Source organism: Antedon bifida, chromosome 5 (assembly GCF_963402885.1).
Source record: "Antedon bifida chromosome 5, ecAntBifi1.1, whole genome shotgun sequence".
Lineage (NCBI taxonomy): Eukaryota > Metazoa > Echinodermata > Crinoidea > Comatulida > Antedonidae > Antedon > Antedon bifida.
Genome location: NC_136230.1, coordinates 27,723,663 through 27,746,182, shown reverse-complemented (window position 1 = coordinate 27,746,182; position 22,520 = coordinate 27,723,663). Strand labels below are relative to the sequence as shown.

Here is a 22,520-nt window from a genome sequence, read left to right as displayed (position 1 = left end):
ATTCTGATCAAAGTAGGCTGTTCTTGCGGTATTATTTCAGCAACATTATATAAATACAATACGCACGTATCTCTCTAATATTTTTAATAACAGTCTATTAAAGTAGAAAAAAGCCAGAAACCTGTGTTTACTCGTACATCACAGTACTGTATATATTTTGCTAAATTCTTTTTTAATAATCATAACATCAATACGTCAATAAAACTGGTATACTGTCCTTACACATTTATTTGTATCTACAGTAATGTTCGTCAATATTTTTTATACAATTTCAAAAAAGTGTGCATGAAAATGTTAGTTAAAAGACAAAATAAGCACCGAATAATCATTATATAACATAAATATATATTTAAAAGAGTTTATATCTGTGTTTCACTGAAGAAAAATTACTAATACATAATAGAACACTGAGTGATTCTTTTATAAAGGTTTTAGTATTATATAGCAGTTGAAAATTAACTATTTTTTATCTAGGTAGCTGAAGCTTTTGGTTTTCTTCTGGACTTTTTAGGACCTCTTTGCCTCTTTGAATTTCCTCCTTCATCAGTAAACCGGAAGTTGATACACTGAAAAAATAAATGCAATAGAACTCAAGTCATTTTGATAATCTGTCATTTCTGTCTGTGTGTCTGTTGACTTTGTCTTTATTTGTGATGTTATTCATTTAATTGTAAAGTTACCTTTTTATCAAGAAATTGAATAAGAAAAGCCTTGGAACACTTGATTCCACTAGCAATAACATCTTGGTGTAATTTGGTGAAGTCAATTGCCTGAAATGAATATTCATAACCTGGGTCAGCATGTTACTACAGAAGAACCACTCCTTTCAATGAATATTCATAACCTGGGTCAGCATGTTACTACAGAAGAACCACTTCTTTGGGAAACTTCTATTAAGGGGACACTTTTTCCATGACAAAAAATGTGATGTGTCCATATATGGACACAATGATGTCATATTACTACCATATTTGGGCAAATCACACTTTTTTTTCAAACTAGTTTGATAGTGCAGACAGAGCTTAACATAAGTAAAGATGTATTTACTAGGTCTACACTAAATAGTTAGTGTATAACGCTGGCTATCATACCTCGTATAATAAAACTCTAGTATGCAACGTTTTGCATTGTTTTATGAAATCACCGAGAAGGGAATCAACGTCTTTCTGAAAGATATACAAAACAAAATATGGTTTAAGCAAAGTCAGTCAATCATTGGTCAATTTGTGAAGAGATCAGTACAATTCACTTACTCCATGTTTTGTTGGCGAACAAACAAGATTTTCTTCTCTCATAGAATTTTCCTCATCTGTTGACTCACTAAAAAAAAAATTGTAGATATCAAGATTTAAGATTTTACATTCAAATTCTTAATGGTGAATGTAACATTTATTATTAAGTGTTTTTTTTTTTTTTTTATACTATGATTGCAATAATTATTATTTGTTTTTCATAACTTTATCGTTTATATATCTATTGAGAATCAGTATTATTGTTTTTACTATTACCATGGGCTGTACACTTAAAGCTATGCGCTTACAGTACTGCACCTTCACATGTTTCATTTCATACTTTTTATATTTTATTTTGATTATAAATTTTACTTTTCTTTTTAAACAATCGTTTTTTTTATATGTATGACTCATATGGATAAAATTGGTCAAACTTGTTTTTTTGATCAATATATATATATAGACATTTATAAACAATGGTATACAATCAGACAAAAACATGAACATTTAAATGGTATAGGGAAATGTTTAAATAAAGAAAAATTAACCTTTCACTGCCTTCTGAACTTGATTTATCAGATTCAGAAATATCATGATTGATTGGTTTTGATACTTGATTGATTGGTTTTGAGACTTGATTGATTGGTTTTGATACTTGATTGATTGGTTTAGAGACTTGATTCATTGGTTTTGATACTTGATTGATTGGTTTTGAGACTTGTTTGACTTCTTCAGACTTCTTTCCCTTCTCTTTAATTTGAAAATAAAATACAGTAATGTTAAAGATGTATTGTCCATTGAAACACAAAAAATGAAGGTCAAAATATTCTAAATTTAAATTGGCCATATCAAAGTAATATTAAAGTTATTCAGTTTAAGTCTGAGCCAAAAACAACAAGTTTACGTAATTAACAGGTAAATTAATTTGATTACATTTCGTCTGGAAAATTGTCATTGTCAACTCGTCACGGTTGAGAAGGTGTTTTCACACAGATCGCGAGGAAGTTTTACGATTATGCATACTGAGTAGCCAAACAAGCGCTTTGCATTATGAGATATGTTTTGATCGAAAACTTTGACTGGAAGTCAAAGTTATTTTTTGAAAAAAAAACGTCTGTATTTCAGTTAAATGATTTTTTTTTCGACTAATTTTTGGTGAAAGTTAATAACTATTATGATACTTCAAAATGACCGACTTTTTTTGAAATCTTGTTTTAAAATTTTTTTGGAATTAGTCAAAGGGACAATACATCTTTAAGAACCTAGTACATAAAACTATGGAAAGAAAAAGGTAACAAGAAAAACAAATATCAGAAACAATAATGAGAACCAGTAAAACTAAAAATTATCTCATAAAAATGTATGTACATTTAAACTGGGATGATATTGTGATAGCTGCTGAGGCAGACCACCCCAATTTTTAGTTTGTTTCTTAACTGCAATCTAAATGTCTTTATTTGAAATCGGTGAATGAAGAATTACCAAATTTAGACAGATTAAAAGTAAAACATACCAATATCTGACTGCCTGTAAATTTCCTTTAACAACGTTTTACTCTGTTTTTTACTCAGGGCCTTCACACCAAATTGGTTGAGTTCTTTCTGCAATATAAAATATCAACTTGTCAATTTAATAATTAATGCTAGTAATTTTGTTGAAAGAATATTACAATTTTGTGAAAAATTTATACTCTATTAGAGCAAAACTGAAGTCAGTTTTTATTGGATTAGGAATTAATAATAAAAGTACACATTCTTAGCTGAAAATCAAATAAATGGTGACTTATCTTACCTTAAGGCCTGGTGTATTCAAAGAATCTACCCTAGGCATTGGTATGTCGGGTTCCTTTCGTTTTGTTGTCTTTTTTGGCTTAGCCTTCTTTTGTGTAACTAAAATTATATTTAGATATAAACAAAACATCGTATAACTCCTATAAATACAATGGAATTGCTTTTTCTTTTTAAACATTTTACTTCTATTCACAGCGGGGAGCCCACCATTTACAGACTGGAATACTGTACATAAAAAACAAGACAAACGAACATTGACAAGGTCCACAAGAACCAATGACAAACATTTCTTACTTTTGGATTTAAATAAAGATAAACAATTAAAATCAATAGTAGAGTCAAAGGCAATATATGAATTAAGTAATCTCGGTAATTTTTGGCATATTACAGTGCATATGCAACGATATATAACACCCAGGACCCACAGACAGACTGAAAGAGATCGTCTGATAAACTTACCAGTGCTCTTGAATTCCGAAGTCTTTTGATAATCAACCAAATCAACGACACATCCACCCCAGAGCTTATCATTGTCCAGCTTGCCAGACTGCAGGTCTAGCAGGAAACTTTGTGTGCAACTGAACTCCAAAGCATCCTGATGTAGCTTAGCCCCTGGACTGGTTATGAATACTGATGTGTCCATCTTAGAAAAAAACCATACATTAATTTAATATCATTGACGTCACACCACAAATAAGTAAAAAATATCAAGTAAAAGTAGATAAAACACAATCATAACTTACATCTATACTCCCAGTTCCTTGGCTGGAGGTTTTCTTTTGTTTCTCCTTCATTTTGTCATTATCTGATTCCTCACTCAATCTCTGTTTTGAAAACAACTCTTCATTTGTTTTCCTTGGTGTTTCTGTTAATTCCGCATTTGGTTGCCCTCCAGTTAAATCGCACATGTCTCCTGATATGTTCCACACACCAGCCTCCTCATAGGCAAACTTGAACTCATTACATGTCATCTCATTGGCATCTATGTTATCTTCTTCTTCCATGTCATCATCTTTACTTTCATCATCTTTCTTGTTATCAGTTTTATCATCAATATCATCAATAACAATTTCTTCATCATCTTTGTCAATCTGTATTGTTAAATCTATGCACTTTTCGGAAACATTTAAATTTGTTTTAGAATGATTATCAACTAACAGCGAGCTGGTAAGGTTCACAGTTTTGGATAGAACTTCATTTTCTTCCATGTTTTGACCTTCGTCTTGTATTAAAATCTCTATAACTTTCTCAGACTCATTCAAATCCGAGTCGTTAATGACAGGTTTGGAACTTGTTGTACCAAATGTTGACGTCTTTGAAAATGAGAAAGATTTAACAGAGTTCGGTCCAAAGATCGGGGATGTTGAAGGAGCAAGAAAATGACTTCTCTTGAAATTTTCAACAACTGGAGTTGAGGCTAGGCAGTTGAAAGACATTTGTTCCTCTTTAGTGTCGTCACAATCAACTAAGTTAATAGTTTGAGGTCGTATTTTAGATTTCTTTTTCTTGTTTGCCTTGGAATTAGAAAGTTCCTTTGAACTACATTTGTTTTTGTCGAATCCAATCGCAGTTACCATACATACATCAATACAGCTTTCTGATGTTTCATCAGGAGATCCAACACATTCAACAGAAGTTCCAGCACATTCAACAGGAGTTCCAACACATCTATCAGGAGTTCCAACACACTTATCAGGAGTTCCACCACATTTATCAGGAGTTCCAACACATTTATCAGGAGTTCCAACACATTTATCAGGAGTTCCAACACCTTTATCAGGAGTTCCAACACATTTATCAGGAGTTCCAACACCTTTATCAGGAGTTCCAATACCTTTATCAGGAATGTCAATACCTTTATCAGGAGTTTCAATACAAATATCAAGAATTTCAACATGTTTCTTTGGAGTATATATATTAATATCAGAAGCTTTCGTGATGTTTTCAGATGTTCCTATATAGTTATCGGGAGTTCCAATGTTTTCAAAAGTCTTCATTTCTTCTCTTAGCGGTGAGCTGATGACATCATCCTCACTTCCAAGATAGTCAAGAGGTTCCTCTTCATTACCAGAGCAGCTCATTACTTCATTGTCTGATTCTACCTCGTCAACTTCGATGCCTTCCATTAATTCATCTAAATCTTTTGATATGAATTTTGAATCATTCTCGTCTTGATCTTCTTGTTGCAGCCTCTGACAGAGATCTTTCAAACCTTCCATTGGGTAACTTTTAAAGATATAGAAAATAAATGTATACATTTAAACTCCCAAAATAAGAAACTGTTTTGACAAGAAATATCTGAAGAGGCTGAACATTTTGGATGGGTGACACCAAGGCAATCTAACAACAGGACACTGAGCTCGCCTTGCCAAGATAGGAACTTGTAACAGTGCTTTGATCTTATGTCTGGCTGCGACAAATACCAACAATACTGTACTATGTATATATTCTCTTTAGCACGATACAGATGCAGATACACACTCTGATCTCCAGACCTCAGCATCCTGTTGTTAGGTTGCCTTGGTGACACACAGCAGAACTATATGATTTTTTAAAGAGGCACTTGGGTCAATGCATAACTATCTGTATATCAATTTTAATTGTATGCAAATAAAAAAAGATGATATACCTTTTGAGTAAATGAATAAGTTCAGGTAACACAAACACTGAGATGTCAATATCGGCGGCATACATGTATCTGATAAAAGCCAAGACTGATGACCTAGAGTAAGTCGTCAAATCACACGAAAGTGTACCTTCATCTCGTAACAAACTCTATAAAAACAAATTAATATATAAATATCTCAGGATCAGAATAAATTCTAAACCGTCCAGTGATATACGGAAATCAATATATGGAAATAATTCAATGCTTGATTTAATTTTTCACATTAGATCACTATTAGTAGCCCATATTAACATTACAAAGCAAATTAATATTATATTGTGTTTTTTACTTGGTATGAAGATGTGCTGATAAGAGCTGGAGTGTGCAGGAAACTACCGAAGGATATTAGGATTAGACAGATGAGATTCATGGGACATGTGTTGAGGAAGGGAGGTCTGGAGAACTTGGCATTAACTGGAAAGACAGAAGGAAGAAGGAGCAGGGGGAGAAAAAGAGTCACTTGGTTGGCCAGCATAGCTGAATGGATTCGGAATAGAGGTGAGAATACCAAAGAAGTGGAGTTGCTGAACATGTTAATAGACAGAGAATTGTGGCACAACATGATCACCAAAGTCTCATGATATGGCACTGAGAGAGAGAGAGAGAGAGAGAGTACAAAGAAAGAGTCAATGCAATTCTTTATTTTCATATACAGCACCCACATATACAGCCTTGCTCTTACGGTCATCCATACCAGCATTTGTTTATCTTTTATGTACAGTACTTGAAATGGTAAATAAATTGAAAATAAAACTGAAACATATACATGTAGGATGCCTATTTTAAGATCTGTGCTGATCTTAAGCTAATGAGTTGGGCTAGCCCACAGTGGTGTTTCACCACTTAGCAGGCACAACATCCTGGTACGGTGAAATGTTATTGTTTACTACTAACAAAACCTACCTTATGAAGATCAGGGCAACGAAGTTGAATGATGAATGAGTGTGCATTGATACAGGCATCATTCTCACATAGGATCTTCACATCACTCATGTGCTCATTGTCAACAAGAGATGAAAAGCATTCTATCAGGTTATTCTTATGCCAGGGCTCTGAAGAAGAAACCTGAAAAGCAAAGAAGTGAGGGAAAAAATGAAAGCATATTAAATCAACTATTTAGAATAATTTTAAAAATGTTCCTAGGCAATGAAATTGTCCCAAAGGTTTCTAAATTCCAAAAATGTTTTTAAAATTGTCCAATATTATTATATTAGAAAATACTTCAAGAAAGTAAATTAACATTTTATGACACACATACCGGTTGGTCATCTGACTGTGTCACATGATCTTCCGCTAATTCTGCCAGAATCATACACGTATTAGGTTCAGTTTCATTCTGCTCTGATGTCGACTGAAAAAAAAACCACACAGTTATATCAAAAATCAGGGACTGAAAGGCTTAGGGATTAGAGAATTGGGTGATGGACGAATCAACTGGATCAGAACAGAGTTTCATCTGTGGACATAACACCAAATTGGAAAAGCATGTTAAGCAGCAGTGGAAATCACAATGCTTGCTCGGTTGAGCATTGTCCATTTTCAAAAGCTCACTAATATCAAGGTGTACAAAAGCCTAACTAAGTACTTACCTTTAAAGTCCTTGTAGTCTGTGTAAGTATGCTCACACCTTTATCACTTTCACTTGGGTGCTTATCTGCTTGTTTAGTCATCAATTCCTCATGTTTGCCGGCTAAACTTGCTAGATTCCAGTAGTTTACATGTGGCTACAAATAAAAAAAACCCAAATTTAAAGACACTTTAATCTTATCTTACACATTTGGCACTCATCTCCTAATACAGGTAATAATGAAAATAGTAAACAGAACCACAACTAAGACAATATTTTCTTGTGAAACAAACAACAGGTGATATATGTTATGGTCATCTTTATTAAATGGATAAATTCTTGGGTCCGAAGTTTTCCTCATAATAGGGTTCTAACAAATAACTTTGCTATTACTTGATGTGAAAAATAAACATTCATGAATGGCCTGTAAAATTAAGCACAAAAGTAAATATAAAATTCTCAACAAATTAGAAGATAGGAGCGATAACAAAATTGAAATTTACTGTAAAGGCGAAAATAAGTGACCCACATTATGCACATTTTTTTACTTTATGACGTCATCAAAATTCACTACAAAACTATTTTAAAAAGTGGAGTTCATTTGATTGATAAACACAATTTCTAAAACAACTGTTGTATCAACCTTTGATTGAGTGCCAGGATTTTTCTTTAACCTGCTTGGTCGTAATTTAAAACCTTCTTCATCCTCTTCATCAGAAATCTATAAAAAAAATGTACAAATATTTAATATTATAATTTCTATTGTTTAAAAATGTGTTTTTTCATTTATAAATGAACCAAGATACTAGATGAATAATGTATAGTGTTTCTCTATGTGAAGTAATATACATCTTGGTAGTAAACAATTATCATTAACATTGGAGTACCCCCTGTTTGTTGAACTTGAATCTAATCCTAGTGAACAGTACAAGTATGGTGGTCTAGAGGTATGAATGCCAGGCTAGTAATCAGGTGGGAGTAGGTTCAATTCAAACAGTACTCTCAAATGTACTTGAGTATAAAATGGGCAAGTCATTATTTCACTATTTCATTTGCTTCTTTTGTTTACCTACCCAATCTAAGATGTCTGAAAATTTATTAATTGTCAAAGTCTGTCTTTCTGCATCAGTTCTTGTTAGTAAAACCGGCATTTCTAAATTTCTAAAAAAAAATAAAATATATTATTAATGCACATTTCACATACAGAGAGCAAGATGGCACAATGGATAAAAAATCTGTGAGGTTAAACAAAGCTATTTATAGTATTAAATCTTTATTTTGAATTGAAAGTGGGACATTTTTTTATTTTTTTATATTTCATGTGCATCCAACAGCAAGCCAACTACAGGATGGATAAACTATTCTATAATTTATCATGCTTATAAACTAAGTATGATTTGAGGTTTACGAAGTGGAGTTGAAAGAGACGCGAGTTACAACCCTGGCACTAGGTCAGGATTGAACCCAGGACCTTGGGATTGGAAGGCAAGCATGTTAACCACCAAGCTACAGTTCCACTACTAACCACTTTTTAAAGTACCCAACAAGACATATGATACTAACAGTGGCTTTGAGGTTTTTCCTCCTCTTTTCTTCTTTTTCGTTGTTTTCTTATCAAACAGATCATTCACAACATTCTTACTTTCACTATCAGTAAGTGATGCGGATATTGCCATGGCAACCTGTAAATCTTCATCAGTTTCCCTGAAAATAATGTTACCAAATTGAAATAGAATTAGTAATATATCAGTGTTACTGTTATATCCTTTTCACACCTGCGTTTTTGGGAACCCCTGTGAAATCTCAGATTTTCCACAAAATTGTCTTCACACTATGCAAACCTGGTTACTTTTTGCAGGTGTGAAAATGGTATATAATGCAGTTATAACATGGGAAAAAACATGTATGTGTGATTGTGATTGAAAAAGAAATTAATTTTATTTTACCAAGACGGCTTTGTAGCTGGTTTCTTCTTTCCCCTCTTTTGTTTTGGTTCGCTGAAAAAAAGGTATGAATTGTGTTTAGACACACTCTAAAGGGTCTTTCACACCTGTTCCGGCACGGTTACGGTCCAGCGAATCTAACATCAATGTGTCGTTTTCACGACGCTCCACACGGCTATGCGCCAATCGTTAAGCGCGTACCCACATGAAACAGAACCTTGCCGGAACAGGTGTGAAAGACCCTTAATAAGTGCTTTACAATGGGCAGGAGACACATCTTGTCTGAAATAACACACATATCATGGTATATTTATTATAATTCTAAACTGATATTAATATTATTATTTAATTGACCATTTCTTATTTTACCTCTGTTCTGGTGGTTTAATTTGTAAACTGGGAATTTCTATTTCGTCTAGTTGGGTATCTGATTCTTGTTTCTTAATTATCTCAATTAAATCGTGAGGTTTCAGGCCATTAGATTTTCCACATATCTTCAGGTGGACCTTCCTTTGCTACATTTAAAAGACAAAATAACAATGTAATTTACAAATTCTATCACTGTCCACATCAATAGAGTTATTATTCACAAGGAACTTTTAAATTGGAACTATTAAAAAGAAATTAAAGAATATTAGTATCGCCATTCCATGACAAGCCAATTGGAGTAAAAACAGAAGCTGTCACAACACAGATTGGTTTGTAAAACATGTTCAGAGATTGCTTTGTTAACTTGATCACTATATTTAAGGTGAAAAAAGAATTTATTTCCTACCCGTTCAGTTTTTAGCTTCTTGCCACAAATAGGGCAATCTAAAACCTCATTTTCAGATGTTTTTTTGTTTTTCTTTTCAGCTTTGTCCATGCATCTATTTAAATGTTGCTGTTGCCTTTGTCCGTTCATATGCGTGATGTTTTTCTGGCAAACATGGCAGAGAAGCTTCTCATCGTCGCCCTCATTGTTTTTTCCATGTGGAACTTTGAATTCAAACGGCGAAGATGAGGTTTCTTCTAATTTTATATCATGATACAACCTTTGACCTTTAGTATCGGTATTTTTTTGTAATGTCTTATTAGTTGAATCCATTTCAAATCAAATTAATTAAAAAGTTTTAAAAGTGTTTATTGTGTTTGAAAAAAAAACTATTTTTGTGAAGCTTCCATAATATCCATTCTGTGCTCATTCACTCGTACTTTATGTTCAACTAACTCTTTTTGTTTTTTGTTATAAGCTTCTACATCAACTTTCGTCGGTTCTTGCAAATAGGTTTTTCTGAAAAGACAAAAACGTAGAGTTAAATTTTATTTACGCATATTTATTGTTTCTGTATCTAATCTTTTGGCAAACACAATTGGCCGCTTAATTCCAGTCCAAATGGCATTTATATTATAAGCCTAGCTAGGCCCTATTGTGATTGATAATAGTAAATCCTAGCTAGAATAGTGATTTTAGTAGTGTCGGGTTTCAGTAGTAGAAGGCGAGCCAAGGCTAGGCCCTATCCTTCGACTAGGCCTAGCCTAGCAGCTCTTTGAAGAAAGCATCAGCTGCAGTAGGCTTGCTTGTTGGTGGCCTAGCCTCTCTATTTAGGCTTAGACTAGAGTCGTGCTTTTAACTATAACTTGCTTCTGTATTTCATACTTATTTAATACATTGTAAACAAATATTTACCTGTATATAAATGCAACACCATAACCGGCCAAAAGACCCCCAAATATAAGCGGGAAACGTAATTTACCAAGCATGATTATTTTGGTTTGGGCCTAAAAAGCCTCCTGTTCAAAAAAATAATAATAAAGTTTCACATGTTTTTTTTTAGATGAGCGCCCTCTTTTTTGCGGTGATAAAATAACTTTTTTTTCTGTATAAAATGCTGAATGTAGGATCCTGTACAAAATATGATTCTATTTCGTCAAAACGGAAAAAAATGTTATTTTTAGTGTCTTTTGATTTAAAAAATATAATATTTATAATTTTCACACGAGAAATCAAATGACCACAAAAGCGTCGATTTTAATGAGTACTTACAACTTTTTATTATACAAAATTTTAAATGTATCATAGATTAAAAACCTAATATTTTTACAATTTTAAAGTAGTATTTCAGTAGAATTAAAAGGGTTTTACAAATTATGTTAATTAGGGTATGTATAATATAACAAAAAATATATCTATTTATACTACCAGCTGCTCAAATAATAAATTAATAATTATATTACAATCGTCAAACAATTCTCTATATTATCTTTAGGGTTGCATGGAGTTTTCTTTTCATCTTCATATACCATATTTGGTCTTAATTGAATCTTTAAGATCAGATCAGATTACTGTAGAGTCTGTTACACACATTTAATGTACGTAACCTCGACACAACACCTCTCCCCTCCCCCAATAATTGCTTACCAATCATATAGTATTTTTCACACTTCATATGAAAAAAAAAAGATTATTTGTCAATATTATTGCTAGGTTACACTACAATAATAAACATCATTTTCATGAAAAAATTTAACACCAAAATTATTTCTTTATCACTATTTTTGCTAGATTAACTACAATTATAAACATCATTTAGGAATAGCATTTTAAAAATACTTTAGGAATAGCTTTTTAAAAATACTTTTAGCATTTATAATAGTCCCTTGAAAAGGGTATTAATAATTGTACATATTGATAAAAATATGCAATTATAAAAATTTAAAATATTCTCAATAAATGTAAGACTTTTTGCAGTTCAATGTAGTTGCATTGCATAGTTTCCGATGACATTCGTTACCAAGGGAAACAAGGTTGAGGACAATTACGAATGTACGTCTCCAGGTACCCAGTGTTGACTTGCATCAGAGCTGTGTATGTTGTCAACTGAAAAATTAATCATCAAAAACAGGATTGTTAAAGATGTATTGTCCCCCAAAAACATGAAAAATGAAGATAATAATAATAATAAAAAGACTTTGAATCGGCCATTTGGCAGTTCTAATAAAATAAATCACATCCATAAAAAAAAAGAAAAATAAAAAATAATGTTTTCACTTAAAAAAAGACTAATAATCATTCAACCAAAAACCCATTGACTTCCAGTCAATTTGACTATTCTTTGCTTTAAATTACATTTTTTTCAGGTAAATAATTTTTGTTTATTTATTATTTATAATAATTGTTTGTTTCTATCCAATTTTTGGTCAAAGTGAATAACTAATATGTGACATTAAAATTGCATATTTAACAAAAAAAATGTAAAAAAAAAAATTTTTGTCAGGGGACATATCTTTAAATATAATCATAATATTATTAAATAATTTAAGTATAGAAATATGACCAAATTGAAAGAGTCAATGGGTCAATCAATATCTATTAATATGGATACATGTTCATAGTTCACTTGCATTGGTGGCAACAGGATTTTGGCCAATGGAGGGGCATGACACAAAAATTAATAAATAAAAGGGAACAAAGAAACATACCAAGTTCAAGACCGGTTTTGTAGAAAGTACATTGTAAATACCAGCCAAACCAACTTTCTGAAAATCAAAGAAAAAAAATGTACATTTAAAATGTTAAAGTTCATCACAACTTTCTTTGATGACTGAATGTGATCCAGGGTTTAAAATGCCTAAATAGCAGATCAATGTAACAAAGCATTCTTTCTACTAATCTAACCCCAAAGCCACAACTGTACTAAGTTATTATTTTTTTGTACCAAAGACTAATGCACAATAAAGTTATGTAGAAAAAGGAAAACTGAAATCAAATTTAAACTAACATCTTGGGTTAATCGGTTCATGCATTTATCTCCAGGGGTGCGACGATCATCAAAAAATGGTGCATTTTTCCAGTTATCGTAATTTGTCTGAAGAACGAACCAACCACTTTCTGTTTTTGTCATCCTGAAAATGGGAACAAATCAGTGAAACACAACATAAAAAATCTGTATCTATATTATAAGAGAAAGTGTGACCTGGGAAGGTTTTACAATTTTTTAAAAAATCATCTCTTATGGTTCGTAGCAGTTTCTTACTAATTGAGCCTTCTTTATTTAATATCACTAGTCACCCATGTTAAATGTTAGCTACTGTATGTTCAGAAGGACATTTTCTAAACCCCATCATAGTCACAATACAAGATTTGCCCAAACCTATACTTCTTCTTTATTAACTATTTCAAATCTGAGACGTCACTCAATTCTATACTGTGGTCCCAAATTATGGCACTCACTACCTTTCTCTCTCGTTAACAAACCATCAATTACTAGTTTCAAACTAAATCTTAAACAAGCACTGATCACTTCATATGACGATTAATTCATACATAATTAAAATGCTGGTAAATCTTTCTTTACTAATGGTTTTATTAATGTCTTTTTATGAGCTTGGCTGATTTAAGTCCTTGTCTGTCCGGTGTTTCGCTTTTTTCTTTTTGGTGTTTTTTTTATATTGGTATATATGGTTTTTCATTTGTCCCAACCTTTGTTATTTTGTTTGTTACTGCAGGGAGTCTAGGCTTAAAGTTTATTTGTTTGTAACAAAAAACTTATCTAGGCTTCCTTCTACACATGCTTTTTACTATGTAACATCATTTTTTTGTATGTGTAGAGAATTGTTTAATAAACGAAACGAAACGAAACAGTGCTACTGTATCTAATCACACAGTACATACAATGAATCTGTCTGTCGAAGTTCAACTCCCCTATGCATCATACAATGGGTACTCATTTTAAAAAGACTTATCTTTCCTACTACTTCCTCTTATCTAGACAATATTTCTTTAAGTTTAAGCTAAAAATTAGTCAAAATAAAATGAGAAAATCTTACTCTTCAAGATTATCCATCGTTTCCCTTGACCTAGTGATGACACAACCTTGACCTGAACTGTTACCACCAAGAATGAAATATGCTGGGGCTAAGAGCTCTTCAGTCATAATGGATTTCTTGGCAGCCTCATAGCTACATTCACAAAAATAAAATTAAAACACTCCATAAATTTTGTTTAATTACTGTAAAAACAAAATCATCTATATTATATATAATAATGATTAAAACAAATTATCAGTTACATAAATATAAAATAATTCCACTAAAAGCCTAAGCAATATAATCTAACTAAAGAATGTCTGTAAATGACTTAAAAATTAAGAAATACAGTACAGTAAATGTTCCCAAAAATATTAAATACAATTTCAAACATGAAGGATTACTTTTGTTAACATTAAAAGTGTAAAAATACCTGATGGAATCGACCAAGACTTCTCGTATGAAGAACCCCATCCACTTGCCGCTATGATCTCCCAGCAGCCACTTGATGAAACCGATGTAACCACCGTCCAATTGGAACCTCTCATTCATGGACAAAGTCAACACACCCTGAAATCATAATTATGCACATTACTGTATCCCTTTCACATCAGCTAACAAAGCTCTGGAGTTTCACACACCAGTACAAACACCATACAAATCATAGGTGTTCATACCCATGTGTATGTAAACTATAGAGTTTAGCTAGCTGAGGTGATGTGAAAGGGGTAATAACTAAGAAGGAGAACAGAATCCAAGTGATAGACCACGTTACAGCCTCAATCTAGTTGTAATCTGACAACAGTATACAAAATAAAATGTACAAAATATACTTACAGGTTTTACTCCTGTTAATACTCCAATATAACCAGCAAAGTGGACAGCACGGGTAACAGTCTCTCCCTTGGACTGGTAGTCCACATTGATGATCAGTGGACGAAGTTTCTCAGACAACGACCAGGTGTCATTTTCAACATCCCAGCTTTAATACAAAAGTAAAAATAAAAAAAATAAACTTTTTAATCATAATAGAATTAATAATAGAACAAATTATAGTTATAAATATAAAAAAATTACAGTAGAACCCTCTCCTTTGGGGCACTCCTATTGGGGACATTTGTTAGGTCCCAAAAGTGTCCCTTAATAGAGGCTCTACTGTACACCTTTAACACTCAACTTAACCTACTTACTGCCCAAATCTCTATCTGAATTTTTATCTACATAATTAAGCACACTCACCCTAAAAATAGACCAAAGTCCAGATTACGGGCATGATACAACGTTCCTATACAAAAGATAACAATGCATTTACCCTATTAAAACATCTTGATTAGAATTTAATAAATATTTCATTTCAACATACACTATACATACAAACAAGTGAAAATATTATACCATTTGGAGCTTCGGCCACAATAGATGTACAGAGAGTAAATAACTCATAGAAGACATTATACAATACAACTTGACCTGAAAGTAAAAGAAAAAAACTTTCAATTTTGTGTAACTATTAATAACATGTTTTACACAGAGAAAGTGGTGGAAGTATTGAGATTAATTTAGAGCTTAATAGCAAGGAAGAGTTAGGTAGAAGTAAAATTATGTTTTTAGAAATGTTTAAATAATAATTATACAGGTTACAATATTATAGTGAAATTTATTATCAAGAAACTTTATTTATTACCAAGAGGGATATTAGCAGCTGTAGCAATTCCTTTCATCTCATCTCCATATGGCGCTGGTAACCCATCTGCAAGAAGGGCCTATTGACAAACAAATTTAAAGCACTTGTATATAACAAATATTCTATAAAATAATCACATATTCTTGGAAATCAAGATATTACCAATATTAGTAATGGTTAATATCTATACTTACAAATTCCTTGTCAACAAATGCAATCGCTTCGGTAGTGTTGACAACAGACCCGACCAAATTAATGATGCTGTTTATCATATCTTTTATCTAAAAAGAAAATAAAGTATAAGTATAATTAAAGTCTTTTTTTGTTTGTTTGGGAGTACTGCTATTGTTATTGTAAAAATACAAACAGAATTTCAGGAGAAAAAGTTAAACAATTTCAAATACACATATAGTGCAGTCAGGAAAGAAATTTTATTTTGAGGCAGAAACAAGAAATTTGTCTGTTTTATTTTTATAGTGCAGTCAGATTGGTAAAGCTCTGTATACTATCAAACTTTATGTGACAAAAAATGTGATGTGTCCATATATGGACATGATGATGTCATATCACTACCATATTTGGGCACATCACACCTTTTTTGTCAAGCTAGTTTGATAGTGCATAGACAGAGCTTAAAGGAGAAGTAACATGTGTTATTGAATTGCTGTATATTAAAAATATCCAAAACACTATGTTATTAGTATTACCTGCGGAGCTTTTTCTTTTGCTAAATTAGCCCATCTTTGCTGTGGTGGAAGGTCTAAGTTCAGTACATAGGTTTTTACTGGTATATCTTTCTTGCTTGGTGGGTAGGCATCCGTTCTACAGTCTTCCGTATACTAATATTAACCAAATAATGATTATTTTAAACATAAATCATATTTTACGACATAATTGTAATTTGTTATATTTATTTATATCAAAATCCTGTCACAAATTACAAAAAGAACACCCAAGGTTTGGTTGGCTCACAACCCCGCCCTCTCACATCACACATTAGACTTACTACCAACCAATACAAAACTTTGACTAGCCAGGCCGGCGCTAGTTCCGTTTCGCACCTGTTTTTATTTCGACTTCCTTTTGACTCCAAACTTGTTAAGTAACTTATTGTGAATACCACACCTTAGAATTTGGCCTCATAAGTACTTTTATGAATTAGAATCACATAAAAAGTAGCAAATAAATCCTTTAAATTCATGATTTTACAGACATGTTTCTCGTATACCGTTCGCGAATTTAGCATACTGGAAGTTCAATATTTTCGTTTCTATGGAGCGCCAAAAGAGCAAATATAATAGATGGTTAAAAACTCAGTGGAATGCGTCTTTTTTTAATGCATCTATTATTGAAATACACGTTTAATTTCAATATATTTTGTCAATAAAAATGCTGTAACATGTTACTGCTAATAATGTGCTGTTTTCAAATATCAACAGACCCTAAATCGGCATCACTACCTAGCCTGGCCTAAGACTAAGAGGAATATTATTTAGATCATTGAGGTATAAACCTACAGTACATGTACTATGATGATGAATTTGTAGATTTTTATTCTTAAAAGTTAACGAAAACCATGTACAGTATCAACAGTAACATTGCATTGACAAAATATGTTAAAATTGAACGTAATTTTCACCAATAAATGCATTAAATATACGCATTATACTGAGTTTTTAGCCCTCTATTATGATTGCTCTTTTGGCGCTCCATAGAAACAACAACATTGAACATGGAGTATGCGAAATTCACGAACCGATGTGCGAGAAACACGTCTGTAAATTCATCAATTTAAAGGATTTATTTTTTACTTTTTGTGTGATCTCCTTCGAAAAAGTATTTTTGAGGCCTAATTCTAAGGTGTGGTACTCACGATAAAGTTGCTGAACAAATTTTGAGTCGAAATAAATGACAGGTGCGAAACGGAACTAGCGCCGCCAGGCCTACTTTACTAGCTAGAATATTTATCGTATTTTCTACTATTTCACCATGATCAATTTTAACGTATAAACCATCAAACATACCGGTGGTACATCTTGAGATAGTGACCTAGCAACAAATAGACTTAAATAAAGTAAAAGCGTTCCTAAAGTAACGTTCTTCATAGTAATAACATTTAACCAAACGATCACACAAGGAAAATAATAAGTGTGACGTTTTTTTGTTTACTTTTTAGCCACCCAAGTGTTTTGTCATGTGAGTGTCCTATCACGTGATAGGCATGTTGGGATGCGGTAAAACATGAACTTTTAATTAAAGATTAGTTGCTATTTTTATTTAAATTTAAAAAACAACACAGTTTTATCGGTATAGTTTTATCTCTATTAAATTAATTTAATTAAAAATAATATACAGTACTTTAAAATACATACAATATATTTTTATACTTTTATCTGTAAGTGTTTATTATAAAAGTTAGTCTAGCTTTCACTCGCCATGGAAAGTTTCTCTCTTTAGTTGTAGCCAATTTTACCGGCGTAAAATTCCCAGGTCCGCAGAAATCGACTGTTAACCTTAATTTTGTGTATTTTTCTAAATCTTTTACAACTCAAAATGGCGTTAAACAAGCTTAGCATTGCTAATGTTACCTTTGAACAAAAGAGAGTTATTATGAGGTAATTAATTAGTAAGTCGAACAAGCTAGGCCGGATGGCTTGCTTGCCTAGCTAGCCGGTGAACACTAGAATGAACCTCACTCAGTCAGAAGGCTCAGTCAATCCTCTCCATGCACTGCCTTCCTGGATTTCATAGCCTAGGCCTAGATTAGAATTAATGAGACAGAAAATCTAAGCTAAATTCATGTTTCCAAAAATGACCCTAACTAGGCCTATCTCAATATTTAATTTTTTTTAAAAGTTTTTTAAATAATGCACATTAATTTTAAAGGTTCCCAACAAGCAAGAGAAGAAGAAAGAACTATTTTTAAGCTCCCTGATTGGTTGAATAAGCTGGATGAAATTAGCTTAAGATGATTAGTGCACTCTTATTGTTTGAACTCTACTGCTATTCTAATATTTTACATATTTTAATTATTTTTTTGTAGGGTGGATTTCAATGTACCACTTCGTGATGGAAAAATTACAAACAACAAAAGGTATACGAGATTGAGAAGAATTGTAAAGCAAAAAATAAATGATATTAGTTTGTACTGTGTGTGTTATAATTGATTTAAAAAGTCAATACATTTTATTATTTTTTTACTATTTTTGATTAGGATTGCTGCAGCAATTCCCAGCATTCAACACATCCTGAAAAATGGTGCAAAAAGTCTGGTTTTGATGAGTCATCTAGGTCGGCCAGATGGTAGAAGTCAACCCAAGTTCTCATTGCGTCCAGTTGCAGAGGAACTTAAGAAATTGTTGGACAGGTACTTCTCGAGAACAAATACGTGTTTAAAAGTTTCACAAATAAGTATACAAAATACTTAAAGAACAACATAGAAACATAATGTTTTTGTTTTTAGAGATGTGCAGTTCTTAGATGACTGTGTTGGTAGTGCTGTCGAGGAGGCATGTTCTAAGGCTGATAATGGTGCTGTAATTCTCCTCGAAAATCTCAGATTCCACATGGAAGAAGAAGGGAAGGGAGTGGACACTGATGGAAAAAAGGTAATCATTTATTTTAATTTAAAAAAAGTATTACGAACTAGATGAGCACTCAGAGAGTGCAAACGTCTGCCTTAAGGCATAGGAAAATGTAATGATGTGTTCCCATACAACTATGAAACCATCCTTTAAAATCTTATGATAATCGGGCAATAACTTTTTGAGTAATCCTGCTAACAAATTTAGCGATCACGATCAACCACATAACCTCTCTGCATTTTGGCGGAGGCGAAAATTGTTCCAACGTTATAGTATTATGGAACTTTTTTAAAAAAAAGACATTTACTCAATTAAAAATTACATTTATTGACTTATCTCTTTGTTATCTAACAGGTAAAAGCCAGTCAAGAGAACATTGATAAATTCAGAGCCTCTCTCACTAAGCTTGGTGATATTTATGTAAATGATGCATTTGGCACAGCCCATCGAGCTCATAGGTAAGTTATACAAGAAACTAACCATTATATACCACTCAACTACTAAGACACATTATATCCATCCGACAAATACCCTCCAATTAAATTGTTTCTTCCACATGTACAAGAAATTGCTTCCATGTAATATGATGACGGTTTTAAATATCAATTGAATGAAGGCATGTTCATTATGCAGCATTTTTTATACCAGAAACATATATTTGTTGTTATTTTGTTTTATTAAAAGTTTGTTTTTATAATCTTAATTTAGTTCAATGGTTGGCGTTCAGTTAGATGTGAGAGTCTGTGGGTTCCTTATGGAAAAGGAGCTTATGTATTTTTCTAAAGTTTTGGAGAAACCGGATAAACCATTGCTTGCAATACTCGGAGGGTGTGTACATTTCACTTTTTAATTTGCTATTATTATTTTCAATATTTCTGTACAGAAAATGATTTCCGAAAGTTGACGCGAAGTTAATTTATGTAATAAAATGGATGTATTTCATATCTTATGTTGTTTTTTCAGTGCTAAAGTCAGTGACAAGATTCAATTAATTAATAATTTATTGGACAAAGTAGATGAGTTGATAATTGGTGGTGGAATGGCCTTCACTTTCACAAAGACGCTCAGTAACATGAAGGTATACATATTTCAAACCTATTTTTACTGCGAGTAAAGTATCATTTAAATCCTATGGGCTGTGTGTGGTGTACGCTTTGGTTGGCAGAGCTATTCAGAACAAATCTACTAAATATTTATTATTTTTCTTTGCTTTGTTAGATCGGTGCTTCACTTTTTGACGAGGAAGGTGCGAAGATTGTGAATCAATTGATGGAGAAGGCGAAAGAACGTTGCATCAAAATTCATCTTCCAACAGACTTCATGATAGGAGACAAATTTTCAAACGACGCTAAGTCGGCAGTAGCAACACTAGCTGAGGGAATACCAGATGGGTGGATGGTAAGCGCCTGTTTACACACAAGTCATGGGAATCATCAGAAGAGTGAATCAAACATCAAATATTTCACACAATATTAATTGCTATTACATATAATATTCTATTGCATCAATAAGAAATTAAAAGATTAAATTGTAATAAATTTGTAAGCCTAAATTTTCATCTTTCAGGGCCTTGATTGCGGACCAGAAAGCATAGCCCAGTTTAAAACTGTTGTAGACAACGCTAAAACTATTGTATGGAATGGGTAAGTGTACAATTGTGTGTTAAATATCTATTAAAAAACCATGAAAAGTAGAAAAATTATGGTAGCTTGGGTAAAGAAAAGAAGCAAAGAAAAACACTTATTGAAGAAACTCATTGTAGTTTAAATTGTTTTCTTTTTCAGACCTGTAGGTGTTTTTGAGATGGAGAAGTTTGCAGCTGGAACAAGAGGCGTAATGGATTCCGTAGTAGCTGCCACAAAGGCCGGAGTAACAACCATAATTGGTAAAAATAACTGAACACATTTCAAATATTTTGTGTTACTGATTTATAATACAATAGTCTAAAATATATGCACTGTATCATTCCACAGGGGGCGGCGATACAGCAACATTCGCAGCACAGTATGGAGTAGAATCACAACTCTCGCACGTAAGCACTGGTGGGGGCGCCAGCTTGGAGCTATTGGAAGGTACGAACAATTTCTTTTTGTGAGGGGCCCATGCATGTCAGCCTTGGCTGTTTTGAAAAAAAAATTTCTTTGAATATAATAATAGTACAGTACTTGCTTGTTAGTAGCATATATTATAAATATTGATTTTATTTTTGTTATCCGATTGCTCGCAGTCAATGTTTCTTTTTTCTTCTTGCAGGCAAAGTTCTTCCTGGAGTGGCAGCCTTGTCCGATGCCTAAAATACAAAAAGATCACATTAATCAAATTATATTTATTTTCAAACTAATACAACTAGATAGCTTTGTTACTTAACATTATAAATCAAAGAAAATAAAGATATACAGGAAAATCATTGAATTATTTGTAAATTTATAGATTGACATATTATTTGATAATATAATAGACATTCCGACCCATACAGGCATGCAGCCTCTCTTCGGTATTGTAAGAAAACATTGATGGTTATTGTACTGTACTTTCATAATAATAATAATTTCAGACAGATTTAGATATACTGTAGTCAACTTACCTCAATTCTGGCATCACAGTTTGTCACCTGTTCTGTATGAAAGTGGTATATGTATTATACTGTACAACATATGCATGGCCTGGCTTATAAATTGACCCAATGAAACTACATATCAGTCAATTTGAGATTAATTATATTAAAACATAAACATTATCAAATATTTGCTTTAGTGTTTTCTTGTGTAATAAAATAATTTATAGTTTTTATAGGAGTTGGTGTAACCATGGAGAAATAGGCTCTCCATGGTGTAACTATAAAATAGGTTTGTTTGCGATAGTTTTGTGTCATTTTGGCCGTAGACATTGCTGATATAACCAGAGAAGAATCTGCTCTGTACCCTGATGGGGCATATATTTTCTCATAGAGAAAGCGAAGATAGGGAAACGTTTTAAAATGCTCAATACAATCAAGGCAATCCAACAACAGGACACTTGAGTCTTGCCAAGATAGGAACTCGGAACAGTCCTTTGATCTTATGTCTGGCTGCGAAAAATACCAACAGTACTACTACGCGGTGTCTGTTAAGGGTCGTGGAACTGATCGTGTTGCAGCCACAGATAAACCTGTTGTCTTGCTACAATACAGATTTGATGTATTTCAATATAAAAATATTCAACGCTACACATATGCATTACTACATACATACACTACATGTAGTACAGTTGGAGTCTTCAATTAAC

At 32.5% G+C, this 22,520-nt stretch overlaps 3 protein-coding genes across 3 annotated transcripts; 1 reads left to right on the top strand and 2 right to left on the bottom strand.

Annotated features, from left to right (window-relative positions):
- Positions 1-126: 126 nt before the first annotated feature.
- LOC144841881 (uncharacterized) lies at positions 127-10,987 on the bottom strand. Its single transcript, XM_078698161.1, has 20 exons — positions 10,870-10,987; positions 9,976-10,473; positions 9,570-9,715; positions 9,204-9,254; positions 8,821-8,961; positions 8,331-8,418; positions 7,901-7,978; positions 7,280-7,414; positions 6,949-7,041; positions 6,594-6,755; positions 5,652-5,797; positions 3,766-5,248; positions 3,482-3,665; positions 3,024-3,121; positions 2,746-2,833; positions 1,781-1,982; positions 1,254-1,320; positions 1,092-1,166; positions 681-770; positions 127-566 (listed from the first exon to the last, which is right to left on the bottom strand). Exons 2-20 carry the CDS (start codon positions 10,285-10,287, stop codon positions 471-473), a joined length of 3,735 nt encoding a protein of 1,244 aa, XP_078554287.1. The 5' UTR covers positions 10,288-10,473; positions 10,870-10,987; the 3' UTR covers positions 127-470.
- A 222-nt stretch (positions 10,988-11,209) lies between these two features.
- Positions 11,210-17,842, bottom strand: LOC144841886 (acid ceramidase-like). Its single transcript, XM_078698171.1, has 12 exons — positions 17,697-17,842; positions 16,380-16,511; positions 15,867-15,953; positions 15,673-15,751; positions 15,384-15,458; positions 15,228-15,273; positions 14,826-14,970; positions 14,422-14,558; positions 14,010-14,141; positions 12,962-13,085; positions 12,663-12,719; positions 11,210-12,060 (listed from the first exon to the last, which is right to left on the bottom strand). The coding sequence occupies exons 1-12, from the start codon at positions 17,775-17,777 to the stop codon at positions 11,971-11,973; spliced, it is 1,185 nt and encodes a 394-aa protein (XP_078554297.1). The 5' UTR covers positions 17,778-17,842; the 3' UTR covers positions 11,210-11,970.
- Positions 17,843-18,131: 289 nt separating this feature from the next.
- On the top strand, positions 18,132-21,970 carry LOC144843661 (putative phosphoglycerate kinase). The gene is made up of 12 exons (XM_078700543.1): positions 18,132-18,287; positions 18,716-18,766; positions 18,887-19,039; positions 19,136-19,280; positions 19,611-19,714; positions 19,965-20,084; positions 20,220-20,334; positions 20,475-20,654; positions 20,823-20,899; positions 21,041-21,141; positions 21,230-21,328; positions 21,510-21,970. Exons 1-12 carry the CDS (start codon positions 18,226-18,228, stop codon positions 21,548-21,550), a joined length of 1,248 nt encoding a protein of 415 aa, XP_078556669.1. The 5' UTR covers positions 18,132-18,225; the 3' UTR covers positions 21,551-21,970.
- Positions 21,971-22,520: the final 550 nt, after the last annotated feature.